Source organism: Hyaena hyaena, unplaced genomic scaffold (genome assembly GCF_003009895.1).
Source record: "Hyaena hyaena isolate Hyena2069 unplaced genomic scaffold, ASM300989v1 scaffold_58, whole genome shotgun sequence".
In the NCBI taxonomy this organism is placed as follows: domain Eukaryota; kingdom Metazoa; phylum Chordata; class Mammalia; order Carnivora; family Hyaenidae; genus Hyaena; species Hyaena hyaena.
The window spans coordinates 504,097-520,839 of record NW_024080689.1 but is presented as its reverse complement, the minus strand read 5'-3'; the positions used below and the strand labels follow the sequence as shown (position 1 = coordinate 520,839).

The 16,743-nt window shown below is 51.1% G+C and overlaps 1 protein-coding gene across 1 annotated transcript in view; it reads left to right on the top strand.

The window, feature by feature from the left end:
* The window catches only part of DNAH9 (dynein axonemal heavy chain 9), a 332,337-nt gene that overhangs the window by 287,246 nt on the left and 28,348 nt on the right, over window positions 1–16,743 (top strand). The window contains exons 62-65 of the mRNA XM_039231630.1: window positions 4,681–4,808; window positions 7,588–7,815; window positions 12,254–12,445; window positions 13,576–13,767. Of these exons, the coding sequence (XP_039087561.1) occupies window positions 4,681–4,808; window positions 7,588–7,815; window positions 12,254–12,445; window positions 13,576–13,767 (740 nt within the window). The remainder of the gene's footprint in view (window positions 1–4,680; window positions 4,809–7,587; window positions 7,816–12,253; window positions 12,446–13,575; window positions 13,768–16,743) is intronic.

Sequence of the window (16,743 nt, the reverse complement as noted above, 5' to 3'; positions counted from 1 at the left end):
TGAACGAGCCATACTTCCTTATTTGCGCCTTGCCTTTGCTGCTTTTAAAAGCAGTCACCCATTTTTTCCCCAGTCCTTAGGGCCACTGCAGGATAAAAGTGAAATCTCAGATGCGAAAAGACTTTGAAATGTTAAGAGGACAGTAGCATTGTAAGGCATCATCTGTTCTTTGAGGCAGCTTGGTTTCCTCCTTCCTGAATGGCCTTTGGAGGGCGCCTGGGTGGCTCATTCGGTTGACTGAATGGCCTTTGGAGGCCCAGCTTTGTCCTTGCTCATCCCAATCCAGGACTCCCCTTTCCACCCTGACGCACAGGCATCTTCTCTGGTCTTTCACCTGCCTCTAGCACGGTCTTGCTCAGTCTCCGGCCTCCTTCGTTAAGTGACGTGGCTTTAACAAATAATGCAGTTATTTCGGAAACCGTACGTACCACTTTTGCCTTCCGCTGCTCCCTGTTTCTCTTTCCTACGTGCTGGTCAGAACTATGAGCCTGCTTAGATTTTTTTTTTAAATATTTTTATTTATTTCTAGGAGAGAGAGAGACAGCGTGAGCAGGGGAGGGTCAGAGAGAGAGGGAGTCACAGACTGAAATAGGCTCCAGGCTCTGAGCTGGCAGTCAGCACAGAGCCCGACGCGGGGCTCGAACCCACGAACGGCGAGATCATGACCTAAGTGAAAGTCGGACGCTTAACCGACTAAGCCACCCAGGCACCCCTAGCCTGCTTAGATTTTTGCAAGCCTGCTCCCTGGTGTGTTCAAAGAAATAGTTTTCAGTTCCGTGTTTCTGCAGCCAGATTATCCACACGTTGTGTACAGCCTCTCTCTCATGGTTCCTGGCCCTATTCTCTTTTCTTTAAATATTTTTTAATGTTTATTTATTTTTGAGAGAGACAGTGCAAGCCAGGGAGGGGCAGGGAGAGAGAGAGGGAGACACAGAATCCGAAGCAGGCTCCAGGCTCCAAGCTGTCAGCACAGAGCCTGACGTGGGGCTCGAAATCATACACCGTGAGCTGATGACGTGAGCCAAAGTCAGACGCTTCACCGACTGAACCACCCAGGCACCCCTCTTTTCTTTTTAGTAGTCCACTGGGACTCGGGTAGGTTGGAGCAAGTACAGTTTTAGCAAACAGCTTCAAGATTGGCAAAATATTAGTTTTTGGGTGGAGAGAGGCTCATTTGCTCATGTGCCAGGGAGCGGGGGAGTGATGATATAAGAAGAGATGGGATTTAGGGAACATAGGAAGACGCCTCCCCCAGTGAGATGGGAATGTGTAGGGATGTGGGTAAGATGGCAGGAAACCGAAGGAGTCCCCACCACATGGCGTGTGTTTCCCCTGGAATGTAGAGAGCGCCGCAAGCGAAGTAGAGTGGGGCCTCCTAGGAATTTTAAAGGAAGAAGGGGGTACCACAGCCAACTTCTGGGCACGTGGCAGAATTGCCAAACAGCATCGAGGTGAGAATCATGAAGTTGGGGTGCCCCTCATTCACCAAGTGTAGCCCCTGTCTCTCTTGTTAATTCATCCAGGATTGAGAACTTAGCAGAAGTTGGGTGATGCAGGAAGTCGATGGGGCGGCAGAGTTGAGGATTTTGTAAGATCATCCTTCCAATTAAGGATTATTGAGTCCATATTAAAATAAGAGGGAACATGGGGTCCTGGGAGGCTCAGTCAGTTGAGTGTCCAACTTCAGCTCAGGTCATGATCTCACGATTGGTGAGTTCGAGCCCCGCATCCAGCTCTGTGCTGACAGCTCGGATCCTGGAGCCTACTTCGGATTCTGTGTCTCCCTCCCTCCCTCTCTCTTCCCCTCCCCTGCTTGCTCGCTCTCTCTTTCTCTCTCTCTCTCTTTCAAAAATGAATAAACGTTAAAAAAAATAGTAAGAGGGAAGTAAATGTGAAGATTAGGAAGAAAAAAAGAGGAGCCAATGGACTGGACATTTCACTGAAGTAGAATACCATGTGGGAAGAGAGAAACAGCAAACAGGGGAGAAAGTAGAAAGTGATCGGAGTAGACGTGAATGAGTGACGTCTCAGACACAGGGCAGTTCTCAGTGACAGTGGAGTCCTGGGCGCAGCCACGGGCGTGTGTAACAGCAGCGGAATGCAATTAAGTTCTTTGAAGAGAAGGAAGCATGAGACTGCATGTTGGCTGAGTCGTTTGTACTGACACTGAGGTTTACCGGGATGGTGATGAAATGGGACGTATGGAGGATTCTGGACTGAGTTCCAAAGCCCCTAATAAAAGTGAATCCCACTGGGAGGTTGGTGGAAGGCAGAGAACATAGAAGTTAGTAGATAATATAGTCAGATGGCACATGCTTTAAAAGGAAAAGGGATTTTTTTAATGCCTTTTTTATTTATTTCTGAGAGAAAGAGACAGCATGAGCAGGGGAGGGTCAGAGAGAGAGAGAGGGAGACACAGAATCTGAAGCAGCTCCAGGCTCTGAGCTGTCAGCACAGAGCCTGACGCGGGGCTCGAACCCACGAACTGCGAGATCATGACCTGAGCCGAAGTCGGACGCTTAACCGACTGAGACCCCCAGGCGCCCCGGAAAAGGGATTTTTAAATCTGAGGATGGGAAGAAACAGCCTGCTGGGAGCAAAAGAAGGCTAGAAAACATTCCCCTTCCTCCCAGCCCCACGGGCAGGTGGAGCCAAAGAGAGGGCCACAGTTCACTGTCCTCAAAGATGGGAGGTCAGAGAAGGACCCTGCAGAGATGTGACAGGAGGCTTACAATGCCATTCTGAGTGACACTGCCCGCTGGAGAATGGGAAGGAAGATCAGACAAGGAAAGTGCGTTAAAGGTAGCGGGGGAGGGGGATACGACGGCAGAGCCATAGCACAAACAGTATGAAGGTGGAAACCCAAGAAGACATGACCGTGGAAGGTGAGAGGGGCCCGGCGATGCCCCACGGGGGTGTTTGAAGAGCCTCACGGTCGCAAATGGAGGGACCTGCGAGGTCGCCTCGGCCCCTCTGGCAGATGCCACGGCTGAGCATTCAGTCCTTGTGAATCCCGTCCGCGTGTCCCCTTCTGAACACCCCCACGTCAGCCTTGCCATCCAGCCTGGACTCATGCAAGCCGGGCATGGCCCGTGCACGCTGGACTTGGCCTTCACAGCCCATGGTTCACCCACTGATCTCTGGTGAGCACCCCTCTTCTCCCACCGCTCGCTAACAAAGAAAACAAATAGGCTCTTTTGTGAGTAGGAACCCGTGTGAGCCTTGCTAATAATCCCGGCACCTTTTAGCCTGGCATTTTCTCTGGAAGAAGTTGTTTCTGTTGCTGGTTCTAAAGCTGACATCACATCTATTGCCGGCAAGGATTTATAGAGTTTAATAAGGGTGTTTCTTGGGTTCATCTCAATTGAATCTTTCATAACTCACTACCGAAAAAGTCATCTACTTGCTTTCTCTTACACAGTCGCAAAGGAGATTCTGTACCTTTTTTTTTTTTTTTTAAGTATTTTAAAGAAATATCCAGTCCTGGGGCACCTGGGTGGCTTAGTCAGTTAAGCGTCCGACTTTCGCTTAGGTCATGATCTCGCGGTTCGTGGGTTCGAGCCCCGCGTCGGGCTCTGTGCTGACTGCCACCTCAGAGCCTGGAGCCTGTTTCAGAGTCTGTGACTCCCTCTCTCTCTGACCCTCCCCTGCTCACGATGTCTCTCTCTCTCTCTCTCCTAGAAATTAAAAAAAAAAAAAAATTAAGAAATATCCAGTCCTGACAGTTGGCTTTACATATTCTTGCACTAGTAGCGAGTTGCATCTTCAATTTCAGTTCCCCGGAAACAAAATATTGAAGGACATATTTTTATCCTTTCTCTGTTTTAAATGCCTTCTGTTTTCTCTCGTGCACTTTATCTTCCTGGAAAGAAATTCCTTCACTCTGGTGACCCTCTGTCTAAAGAATCCTATGTAATTTCTCTAAACGTTGTCCTGGGCTGACGGCGAACAGCCAGGCACAATCAGCCCTCCACATACCAGGGTTGGTCTCTTTGTGAGAGGTTTTTCCTGAGCCTGCGCCGCGCCCAGGGAGGTGGTTGTGACATCTGTGTTGTTGTATAGCGGCTCCCTTGCCCATCCCCAGTGCCGGCCGCCCTTCTCGGGATGCGGGATGTTTACGCCTTCACGGCGAAGCCCCTTCTGGCATTGCCTCGCGCTTCTCTCTGCTCTCAGACATGCAGAAGGATGAGATCAAATACTTCTACGTGCTGGGGAAGTCAGAGGAGGAGGCTAATATGGGGGAACCTACGGGAAGGCGGAGCTACCTGAGTCCTGCCTCTACTGGCCACACCTCCCGGTGGAGCTGGATGGGGGAATATATATTCAGAGGGGGAAGCCAGTCAGAGGAGGCCACACCCATCTGCTGGGTCGCCGGGGAGCCCTCTCGGCCTCTAGGGTAGCAGACCAATGCGTGGGCTCTAGACGATGGTGCCCGGGAGGCCATCAGCAGTGCTGCCCTTCCTTGGGGACTGTGTTGAAGTCTCTGCTTCCTTCTATCTGGGGACAGAAAGCTGGGAGATGTACCCACCACCTCCCAACACACTCCTTCTAGGAAGAGGGTTAGCGTGTGAGGCTCAAGGCTCAGACACGCCTGTGTTTGGGGAGTGTTCCTCATGAACCTCTGACACCACAGATCCTAGGCCCCGAGCGATTCTAAGGACAGCTCCATGCCTCTTTCAGGTAAAAAGCTCGGGTACACCTTCAACAACCGGAACTTTCACAACGTGTCCTTGGGGCAAGGACAGGAGGTAGTGGCTGAGGCTGCGCTGGACCTGGCTGCCAAGAAAGGTCACTGGGTTATTTTGCAGGTACGCCCCCTCTGCCCCGATGGGGGTCTTTCTTGACCCCGTGGCTGTCTGGACCGCACATGACGATCTCTGGGCTCCTCATCCTCGCTGCCCCTCTCCCCTGCCTTTCCTTCCTCACCCTTGCCCGTCTCACTGCCCGGTCGTCTCTCCTTCCCTCTTACGTTGTCCTGCGCTCCCCACTCCTCTCCGTGACTCCTTGTCCCTCGCCTCTCACACCCCCTGCCACTCTCTCTAGTTTATTTTTTTTAATGTTTCTTTATTTTTGAGAGCGAGAGACAGAGCATGAGCAGGGGAGGGGCAGAGAGAGAGGCACACACAACCCAAAGCAGGCTCCAGGCTCTGAGCTGTCAGCACAGATCCCGATGTGGGGCTCGAACCCACGAACCGGGAGATCATGATCTGAGCGGAAGTCAGACACTCAATGGACTGAGCCCCCCAGGCGCCCCTACTCTCTCTCTAGCTTAAATAGTTCTACTCACATTCCTGTTTGGTGCCTGCTCAGGGAGTAGGTGCCTTCCCACGTGTATTAGAAAGACATGAGAGCAGCCCTTCTTCCGTGGCGGCCTGACCCCTTACCCCTGTTTGGTGCTGCTTGCAGGGGGAGCTGGGGCCGGGGCGGATTAAGTAGCTCAGGTCCCCTTTCTCCTAAACAGCCCACAGCCGCCTCTGCTGGAGTGCTCTGACCGTGTGGTGACTTATTTTACAAGTGAGTCCTTCACCACATTTCCTTGAGGAGAAATCTCCTCCCTCACCTCTCCGCACCCAGCACACCCCCACGATCATAGTAAACGCTCAACAAAAGCCTGTTGGGTGAAAGAATCAATGAAGAAATCAATGCGAGGAAAAATAAAACAGGAAAGGTCACCCCCTCCCCCCACCGTCTGACCCTGGCTTTGATTACCTAGAACTTCCTCTGTCCCTCTGATCACTCACTGCTCCGCATCTGGCTACTCAGTCTTCATGCTTCATTTTCCTGTTATTCTTACAAAGCCTCGTAGCCGAGGGACCTTGCCATTCCCTGGGACTCATTTTCCAGAAACCCAGGAGGAAAAATGATAATAGCTGGGCATCTTGCCTCCTCCCTCGCGGGTCAGCACGGTGCTGGGGAAGTGTGACCGCCCCAGGTATCTCGGGCTCCTGGACCCATCCTGGGCCCTTGTCATTCGGGGACTAGCCGCTGGTGGCCCAGCACTCCCACACCTGCTGATGTGCTTTCCCAGAGCTCTCCCAGATCGAATTCGGGAACTGCAATTCCCTTTTTTTTTCTTTTTAATTTTTTTTAATGTTTTATTTATTTCTGAGAGAGAGAGAGAGAGAGAGAGAAACAGAATGAGCAGGTGAGGGTCAGAGAGAGAGGAAGATACGGAATCTGAAACAGGCTCCAGGTTCTGAGCTGTCAGCACAGAGCCCGACGCGGGGCTCGAACCCATGAACTGTGAGATCATGACCTGAGCCGAAGTTGGACACTTAACCAGCTGAGCCACCCAGGCGCCCCAGAACTGGAATTCCTACAGGAAGAACGGACCACTCGCTTGTGGGTCGCTGGCCCCCGCCTGGCCAGCAGAGCCCCAGCTTTCCAGGCAGCCCGCTGAGGGCTTAGCTCCCACAGAGTGATTAGAAATGAATTCTCTAACCAGTTTTCACTTCAACCGCCTTTTCACATCCATTACCTTTACCTTTAGTTCCTTCCAGCAACTCTGGGACACAAGCGTGGCCGATATTATCATTTCCCTCTTTCATAGAGGAGAAGGCGGCACTCAGAGGCCAGATTGCCGCGGCCAAGTTCGGTGCTCAGTGCTGATCTGTGTATTTAAGGCTCTGCGAGCAGGCTTCCTCAAATATTTACTGAGGCGCTTTTATCTGTCCATCACAATGAAACACACTGCAGCGAAGCCAAGCAGCTATCCTTTCTGGAGCGAAAGGCGCATTCTGCAAAGTAGCACAAGAAATAACCGTAGGTTTAGACAGACAGACAGACAGACAGATAGGAATCACATGGCGTGGAGCAGAAGAACTCAAAGACCAGACAGAAGAGCTTGCGCTTGGAGCAAGAAGCCTTCCCAGGATGTGAGCGGCAACATCACCGTGTGTTTTAGAAAGATAAACTGGGCAACAGTTAGCAGAATGGTTTGGAGAGAGGGAGAAGGGATTCCGGAAAGCAGGCTAGAAGACGTGGACATCAGTGCTTTTCAGATTTTAACACGCACGCAAATCACCGCAGGTCTTACTAAAATGCACTGGTTCAGGAAGTCTGGGCTGGGCCCAAGAGTGTCCGTCCCTAACTAGCTCCCAGGAAATGCCAACGTTGCTGGTCCACGGGCCCCGCTTTTGTGTCCCAAGGGTTCACGTATTCCGGGTGTCAGGTGTGGGGATCTGGATTTGGGAGCATGTGAACCATGTGTCTGACTCGTTAAGTGTGGCCTGACCACCAACTCCTTCAGCATCACGCAGAATTTGTTAGAAGTGCAGATTCTCAGGCCCCGCCTAGACCACCTGAATCAGATACTCGGGGTTGGGGCCCAAGAATGTTTGTTTTAAGAAGCCCTCACGGCAGGGGGAGTTCCTATGCATAGTCCTGTTTGAGAACAATGTGCTAAAGAGACTTGGGATATCAAGAGCTAGGCTTCAATTCCAAGATACTGGCATCCCATTGCTGGGAACCCCAAGATGCCTGCTGCAGGGAGCTATATTTGAAGGCCAGGGCCTTCCTGAAACTGTTTGCTGCTGACAAAACTAAGCAGATGCCTGCAATGGGTGGGGGGGCCTTCTTTCCCGCTAGAACATCCACCTGGTGGCCAAGTGGCTGAGCGCGTTGGAGAAGAAGCTGGAAGAGCATGCTGAGAACAGCCACCCGGAGTTCAGGGTCTTCATCAGTGCGGAGCCGGCACCCTCCCCCGAGGGCCACATCATCCCCCAGGGCATCCTGGAAAACTCCATTAAGATCACCAACGAGCCTCCCACAGGCATGCACGCCAACCTACACAAGGCCCTGGACAATTTCACTCAGGTACAGCCCGGGCAGGGAGGGGAGAAGAGCACCCCCCCCACACACACCCCCTGAAGAGCTGATTCAACTGGGTTATTAGAACATGCAACTTTCGGGGGTTGGTTGGGGGGGCGAAGGGGCCACTGGGCTCAGAGCAGTGCCCTGTGTGGGCAAAACGTGTTCCCTTCGTGACCGACCTCTTCCCAGTGTCCATGGAGTGCAGCCCAGCTCTCAGTTTTCCTGAGCTTAGGGTCTGCTTTCTTTGGCAAGTGGCATGGGGGACCTCTCCGCAAGTCTACATGCTAACTAAATATTCCAAGGTGGACAGGGGCAGGTCGCTGGAAATCTAAATGATGTGACACACTGGTCGCGCACTGTCTTCAAGCAGGGGGTGGGCGCTCATGTTCACGTGATTACAGTTGACATCTGCATGCATCTCGAGTGTCAAAGTCTCAAATAATCCAGGTTTCAGATGCAGGGGGTCGTAATCATATGTTAGGCTCCTAACGCGTGGCCCCCAGGGCGGCAGCAGAGCCTGGGGAACTTGGTAGAAATGCCGATTCTCAGGTCCTACCCTAGACCTGGGGAATCAGAAACTCTGGGGAGGGGCCCAGGAATCTGTGTTCTAACAAGCCTTCCAGAAGATTCCATTGTGCATTCCACTTTAAGGACACTGCTACAGTGAACCTGGGAAGAGCAGGGCATCAGGCTCAGATGTAGGCTACTACTTACTGGAAGGTCCATTACTGGGAATCCAAGACTCGTGTTGTGAAAGCCAAAGACAGGCCCATGGGTACCTGACTCCGTGTGTGAAGAAGCACTTGCCAAATCTGTAGCTCAGGCTTTTTTCGTCTTCTCCAAAAGGCAGCCTTTCTGGTAGCTTCTCCCTAGGGGAGTTCCACCTTCCCGGGGAGGGAAATACACGAAGGTGTGCGGGCCAGGAGTTTGGGGGCCACGGGGCCGCCTTAACGTCCATCTGCACACCAGGCCTCGGTGGATTCCAAAGGGAGGGTTCTAGATCAGTCCTCTCTTAGATCCTCTGTGTCTCTGGCTTCGCAGAGCCCCTGCTCCAACTTAACACAAGCCCCAGATGGGTCATCTAGGATCCCTGAAATGGGCCATCCCACAGGACACCTGAGGTCACTAACCCAACATAAACTACGAGGACTAGGGGCCCCTTAGGGCCTGGTTTAACTTAGACTAACATGAAGGGGTTTTGTTCTTATTTTTAAATTTTTATTTATTAAGTTTGAGAGTGGGGAGAGAAGAGGCAGAGTGAGAGGGGGAGGGAGGGAGGGAGAGAGAGAGAGAGTCCCAAGCAGGCTCCGTACCATCAGCGCAGAGCCTGATGCAGGGATCAAACTCGCATGACCTGAGCCAAAAGTCGGACACTCAGCTGACTGAGCCACCCAGGTGCCCTAACTTGAAGGATTTTTTTTTTTTTTTTTTTACTGAGTGCATGATACTCTTTGTAATATGGGGATCAAGCAGTCCCACTTGGAGAGGAAAAAGCTTCAGAGAAGGAGAAGCAAAACATATCCAGCCTTGTTTTTCACTCCCTTCCTGTCTCAACTCCCAAACCCACTCATAATCTGGAACCAGGAGTCGGGGGACATGGCCAGGAGATTCAGGCTCTTTTCGTTAAGAAACACCCACCCAGTGCAACATGAAGTAAAATTGGTTGCTCTCTTGGGCTTTCTTGCCTTTCTTTTTAGATTTTTTTCCAAAATAAAAAAGTAAGATAAAATAGAATAGAATAAAGTAGCAAAATGATAAAGTAAAATAAAATAAAGTAAAATATATAAATAAAGTAAAATAAAGCAAAATGATAAAGTAAAGTAAAATAATACATTTGTCTTCCTAAATGGGCCTTGTCCAAACCCCTAGATACTCTGTACCAGAGGTCAGAACTTCTAAATTTTCTACATGCTATCCTCCACGTCAGGAAAATACACATCCCTGACTTTGAAATCTGTAGCCTTCTTTCCCCGGGAGGCAGTAGCTCATTCCAAGCTGAAACATTTCTGCCCAGAAAAGACACTGGGCGGCCCAACGAGGTGAACATACATGATGCCACAGAGCTGTGTATGCCTCAAAATGGTGCAGGTGATGGATTTTATGGTGTGTATTCTACCGGGAATTTTTTTTTAATTAATAACTGAAAAGAAAAAGTCACTGGGATGCCATTAGTGAGCTCCATCGACAGGCACAGTATGTCAGCTCTTTGGCATTGAGGGTCTTGGGCAGATCCAGGGAGAAAGGCCATAGTTTCCCCCCATGCCCTATCTCCTAATAATTATACAAGATTATCCCTCAGTAGGATTATTATTGTCCTACAGCCGCCTCATGGCTTCATCTTCTCAGCCTCCCCATGGACCCTTGTTCTTGGATCTTCTCCCTGCAAACGCCATGTCCAGCCTTGGTTATGAGGCCATTGGGAAGTAACTCCCAAGGGATGCTGGTAACTCCAAGGGAATGGCTATTCTTGTCCCCACCAAGGTGGGTTTTCGGCCATCAAGATCCATCTTCAGTAACTCATTCTGAGAGAGAGAGAGAGAGAGAGATTTCTGGGTATATTCACTGCTCACGAGTGTCTTAATTCCTCATTCTGCTTTCACGGGTGCCCTGAAGCCAAGGCCCCGGTGAACACCCCCTATAATTCGTTCTGTTTCTTCAAGCCCTATTTTAACCGTTTAAGGGACAAGCTGCAGAACAGACTTTTTTTTTTTTTTAATATTTTTATTTCTAGGAGAGAGAGAGAGAGAGACAGCGTGAGCAGGGGAGGGTCAGAGAGAGAGGGAGTCACAGACTCTGAAATAGGCTCCAGGCTCCGAGCTGGCAGTCAGCACAGAGCCCGACGCGGGACTCGAACCCACGAACCACGAGATCATGACCTAAGCGAAAGTCGGACGTTTAACCGACTAAGCCACCCAGGCGCCCCAGAACAGACATCTTTTTATCGCTGCTGGCCATGCTGTTCGGGGATGGTTATTTTATTCCGATGTTGTCCGAGTGTGCCAGTGTCGGCGAGTTCCAGCATTTTAACGTATGACCCCCTGAGTTTGTGCTTCGAGGCATTTTTCATCAGGACCCAATTTTTTCAAATGTGTCAAAAATAATGAAGGAGGCATCCTACGTACACACATAGAGAACAGCTCCGTCCAGAAAGCGGTTAAGTTCTTGTTCGCACAAGGCAGCGACTTTATCCTCTGTGCCGCATCTGACCGTTCACATCCATGGCTTTGTGCCAAATGTGTACCCAGCAGAGGCACCAGCGTGACCCTCACATATCCAGAGAGGGACTGAGACTGCCCTGGGTTCATCGTGGCAAACTCAGACCTCCCGGCAGCCTTAACTGGCCCTGGCTCCTTCGCTTCTCTTGCCCACGTGGGCAAAGTCTGAGGACCAATTCTTAGAAGAAATGCCACGACTCAACCCAGTGCAATTTGTGGGAGCTTTGAAAGTGCCTCTCCTGGGCTCTGCCTGCAGTATCTTGCTCTTTCCCGATCAAACAGGGTCTCAGAGGAAATTATTGTTACTTCCAAAGGATCTAAGGATTCTTATCCTGCCATCTTTTCAAATGGTACGCTCTCGCCTTCCGCCATCACCACCATCCCCCCGGAAATGCGCCGAGCATGACCCCAACGCCCATCGGTCTCTTGCTTTTCATTTCTTCCTTCTGTCCCTTCTTTCATCCCCTCCTCGTGAGCCACGCCTTTCCTCTGGGCCGTATGCTTTGCAGCCAGGACCCCTCTGCGCCCTTGTTTCTCCAGCCGCGTGGCCGGTCCCTCTGCCCAGGTTTACAGTGACGCCACAGCACTCCTCTGGTTCTCTCGTGGCTCTGCTTCCCATCCTATCCCTCCCTCAGCAGCAACCGCAAAACCCCAGGCAGCGATCACACCCATGACGATCCGGTGATGGGCAAGCAAGGCGTGACAAGTGGGGCACCTGGCCAGCTCAGTTGGGAGAGCCTGCGACTCGAGATCTCGGGTCTTGAGTTCAAGCCCCACGTTGGGTGCTGGCATTAAATAAATAGAATTTTTAAAAAAAAAAAAAAGGCAAAGCATAGCAGGAAGGGGAGAAATCTGAGATGATGCTGTAGGAGCCCCCACCCACACCCCAGTACAAAGTGACACTCGTAAGACCCACACGACTCTCAGGACCCCCCACCCTGTCTCCCGTTAGCTAGGCTTGGCCTGTCCGTGGCTGCAAACGTTAACTGTAAGCCTAACCCTGTGATCGCCTGAACCCAAACCTTAACTCAGATTCTAAACTGGAACCCAACCCCTCTGCAAGGTCCCCTGGAACCCGGAGCCCCGAACCCACAACGCCATCTGCAGTCCTGCTATGGCTCAAAAACCTAACGAGGACATACGGTGACCTTATCCAGCGCGGCTTCCGGCCGCCATAACCCACACGCTGGTCTGTGCTCACGCTGTAGGCAACACTCTCCTTTCAGGACACGCTGGAGATGTGTTCCCGCGAGACGGAGTTCAAGAGCATTCTCTTTGCTCTTTGCTACTTTCACGGGGTGGTGGCAGAGAGAAGAAAGTTTGGGCCACAGGGATGGAATCGCTCCTACCCGTTCAACACTGGGGACCTCACCATCTCTGTGAACGTGCTCTACAACTTCCTGGAGGCCAACGCAAAGGTAAAGTTCCCGGCCAGTGCAGGGGGAGGCAGGGTGGGCCATCTCTGAGAAGGTTGATGTCCCATCACAGGGAAATGGGGCGCACACTGGAGATGGGCTACACCCTCTGGGCTGGGAGGAAGGGCCAGCCCAGGACCAAGGCAAGGCCAAGAAGACCATCACGTGAAGATAGCGCCAAGAAAGCTCGGGAAACCAAACCCAGTGACTCACGCCTGGTGTGAGTCTTTGTCCCAGGGCTCACCAGACCACCCTGTGCACCTGCAGCATTGCGGGGCATTGTGGACTGGCAGAGGAGACCCCACGCTCACCTGGTACAGGTTCCCAGTTTAATCAGCCAAGACACATCACTTCTCTTGGGGCGCCCACCTCCTCACAGGGGGATGGTCTTCCCAAAGTTGAAGCCAAATGCTTCCGACACCGCATCTCCCTCATTCTCCGTCAGCTACATCCATTTCAAAGAAAACTTACACAAACAACCCATGCTCTTCCATTTAAGAGAATGTGTAGACCATCAAGGCTCTTCTAGTTCATGGACCAAACATAGCATCAGCAAGGCCGCCACCCCTTCCTGTGGGGGGGGTGGGGGGGGCAAATGAATCAGGCCCAGAAACCCTAAGCTATTCCTCTACCTCCAGCTCCAGCGTCCGGGGAAGCTTGTTCCCATAACACCTGGCTTTCCCTAAGTGGTTTCCTGCCCAGCTCCAATATCTTGACGTTGCATGCTCTGTTTCATTCACTTTGAACTTTGGAAGGAGACCATAAATTAATATGCTAAGTAATGGCAGGAAATTAGACAAGTACCCTGGTCCGTCCTTTACTCCATTTGACATTTGCGTATTTAAAGGACTCCTAGGTAAAGACTGACTTCATTGCCACAGTTAATGACGGTGGAAGAGGGAAGGCATATACGCAAAGGGGTTGGCACCTTGCCCCCCTTGCCCATGGACGGAACGTCTCAAGCATTTAACGAGCTCCCAAGCATGCCTGACTCTGCTGGGTGCTAGGGGTATGCAGGTGAAGAAAGCATTGCTCCTAATCTTGAGAGGCATCCCATCTCGTGACTTACCCTCTGCCCACACATCAGGGCGGCCCCAATGTCTGTGCGGAGGTCTTTCTTCCCCGTGTCTCAGGTCCCGTACGATGATTTGCGCTACCTCTTCGGCGAGATCATGTATGGAGGGCACATCACAGATGACTGGGACCGGAGACTCTGCAAGACCTACCTGGAGGAATTCATCAGACCAGAAATGCTGGAAGGGGGGCTGTGTCTGGCGCCCGGGTTCCGTCTCCCGGGCAACCTGGACTATATTGGTTACCATCAGGTAAGGCTCTGCTCATACGGGACCTGGGTCTTCTTCAAGTCTGTCCTAAAGGACCAGGGTGGTCACCCAGGGCCAGGGAGGAATGATCTATAGAACAGGGCTCAGGGGCACCTGGAACGCTCAGTTGGTTAAGCGTCCAACTTCAGCTCAGGTCATGATCTCGTGGTTTGTACATTCGAGCCCCTCCCCCCACCCCCGTCGGGCTCTGTGCTGATGGCTCAGAGCCCAGAGCCTGCTTCCAGTTCTGCATCAACTTCTCTGTCAGTCCCCCACCCCTGCTCACAGTCTGCCTCTATCCTTCAAAAAATAAATAAATAAATAAATAAATAAATAAATAAATAAACAAACAAACATCCAAAAAGAATTTTAATTAAAAAAAAAGAAAGAACAGAGCTCATACAGAGCGTGGTTCTCAGCCCCAGGTCTGCCCTGTTCGATCTGAGAGCTGTAGGATGCCTAGCCTCAAATTGGTGATACAATTGAGCTTTTGGAGATCTTTTCTATTCTTGATGTTTGGTTCAATAATTCTATTTGTTGCTCTTTTTTCCACAAAGAACATCTGGGGATTTCATTAGATTGCTTTCATCCAAGATATTGACAAAGCCATTAAGAACAGAAGTCCAGGTTAAGATCTTAGCCAACTTTGGGTAAAGTTTGTTAGTGATTCTAGATCTCTTCAGAGGGACACGAGCTTGTGGGCAGATCACCTACCCCTCCTGTTCTCTGCAGGCCTCTGTGAACACAGACACACATGCCCATGTGTGCATACACACATTGCCAGGAAGCCCTTCTGAGTTCTCATTTCACTGTGACCACAGCTATTTTTTGTTTTTAATGTTTACGTATCATTGAGAGACAGAAAGACAGAGCATGATCATGGAAGGGGCAGAGAGGCGGGGAGACTTAGAATCTGAAGCAGGCTCCAGGCTCTGAGCTGTCAGCGCAGAGTCCGACGCGGGGCTTGAACTCACAAACCGTGAGATCATGACCTGAGCTGAAGTCGGACGCTCAACCAAACGAGCCACCCAGGCGCCCCCCACAGCTATTTTTAAATTTTTGTTTAATGTTTTATTTATTTCTGAGAGAGAGACAGCATGAGCAAGGGAGGGTCAGAGAGAGAGGGAGACACAGAATCTGAAACAGGCTCCAAGCTCTGAGCTGTCAGCACAGAACCCAGTGCGGGGCTCGAATCCACGACCTGTGACATCATGACCTGAGCCGAAGTCGGACGCTCAACCGACTGAGCCACCCAGGTGCCCCCCGCAAAGCTATTTTTAAAGGGCTCGTCTTTGTCCATTTAGCCTGCCATGGAAGATAGATTAAAAGGTAATTTTTTAAAAATCTTTGCTGCTTGAAATTGAACATGCCTAAAATAACTTTGAATACCAAATATAAAGGAAATACCAGTCGAGACGTTAACGACAAACTTAAAAAATACTTTTCTTTGAACTCATAAAATTTAAAATGGTAAGGTGTCGGAGTCATTCAGTCCAGAAAACTTGGACCTATGAAAAAAATTTAAAACACTAAGACTTTTTAAAGAAAATAAGAGGAATATGGGGTGGGTGGGGGGATGGGCATTAGAGAGGGCACTTATCAGGGTGAGTACTGGGTGTTGTATGTAATAGTTGAATCACTGGGTTCTTGTCCTGAAGCCAAGACTACACTTTATGTTAACTAACTTGACTTTAAATTTAAAAAAAAAGGAAGAATATTTTTAAACTACTTGACCAAAAAAGGCTTCAGGGCTTTAGGCAAGAAATTTGTGCAAGAACACCCCCTAGCGTCCACCCACGGGGCAGTTCAGCAAGAGGCTGGAGCCAGAAATGGGCAAAAACAGAGTGGTTTGCACACTTCAAAACAAATGAGGAAGATTTTCTTTACACCTCCCTTTTTTTGGATGTTTATTTTTGAGAGAGAGAGAGAGAGTGAGTCGGGGAGCGTCAGAGAGGGAGACATAGAATCTGAAGCAGGCTCCAGGCTCTGAGCTGGCTGTCAGCACAGAACCCGACGTGGGGCTCGAACCCACAGACCGTGAGATCATGAGCTGAGCTGAAGTCAGACGCTCAACCGACTGAGCCACCCAGGCGCCCCTTTCCATCTCTCTTTAATCTGCCAGTTAAGGGATGGCGTATCCCAGGGGCTGGAAGAAATAGAAAAATAAACACACAAGTTTGCCTTTAAGGAATGAGCAATCTTTCACTTAGACTAGAGAGTGCTCCACCAAGAAATCATCAAAATCAAATTAGGAACCACCCTCGAGGGGCACTTTCTGACTGCATAGTGGAAAGAACTAGAAGAAGGACCCCTCAAAACATTCGGAGAGGAAAGTGAGCCTTCCAAGCTGGAGATGGCCACTGGGGGGCCCAGCCTAACCGACCACAGGGATGCCGTGTTTGGATGGCACAATTAAAAAAAATTTTTGATTTGAGTAATTTTGCCAGAGGCAGTAATTCCCCGGTTATCAGCAAAACTCGATCACACATTTCTTTTGCATCTGTGGTTCCACGTTTGCATTTAGGTCTGTCGTCTCTGATTTAGATCCATGGAGCGGGGAGAGGAGTTTAAGGGCAAGGGGGGTCGGGATCCTGGGAGAGCTTGAGCGGAATGCCAGGAAGGGATCAGCATTTCCGAAGGACCCTGAGAAGTCCTCGTGTGCGCAGGGACAGGTGTAGACCAGGGAGCAGGCTAGGCTGGAGACACATAAAGTCCTCCAAGCCTCCTGAAAAGGAGCGTGGACCCCTGGGCGTGGAAGTTCTGGAGCACCGGCCTGGCACGCAGACCCAGATGGTGTCAGGGCGAGGCCGGCCGGGGATGTGCGCCAGCGGGCGGAGCGTGCGCCCGGGGCGCAGGGGTTGGCGAGAGGGCGGAGTTGGCGAGAGGGCGCGGGAGGTGCGCGCCCGGGGCTCAGGGTTGGCGAGAGGGCGCGGGGGGTGCGCGCCCGGGACGCAGGGGTTGGCGGGGGGGGGGGGGGGG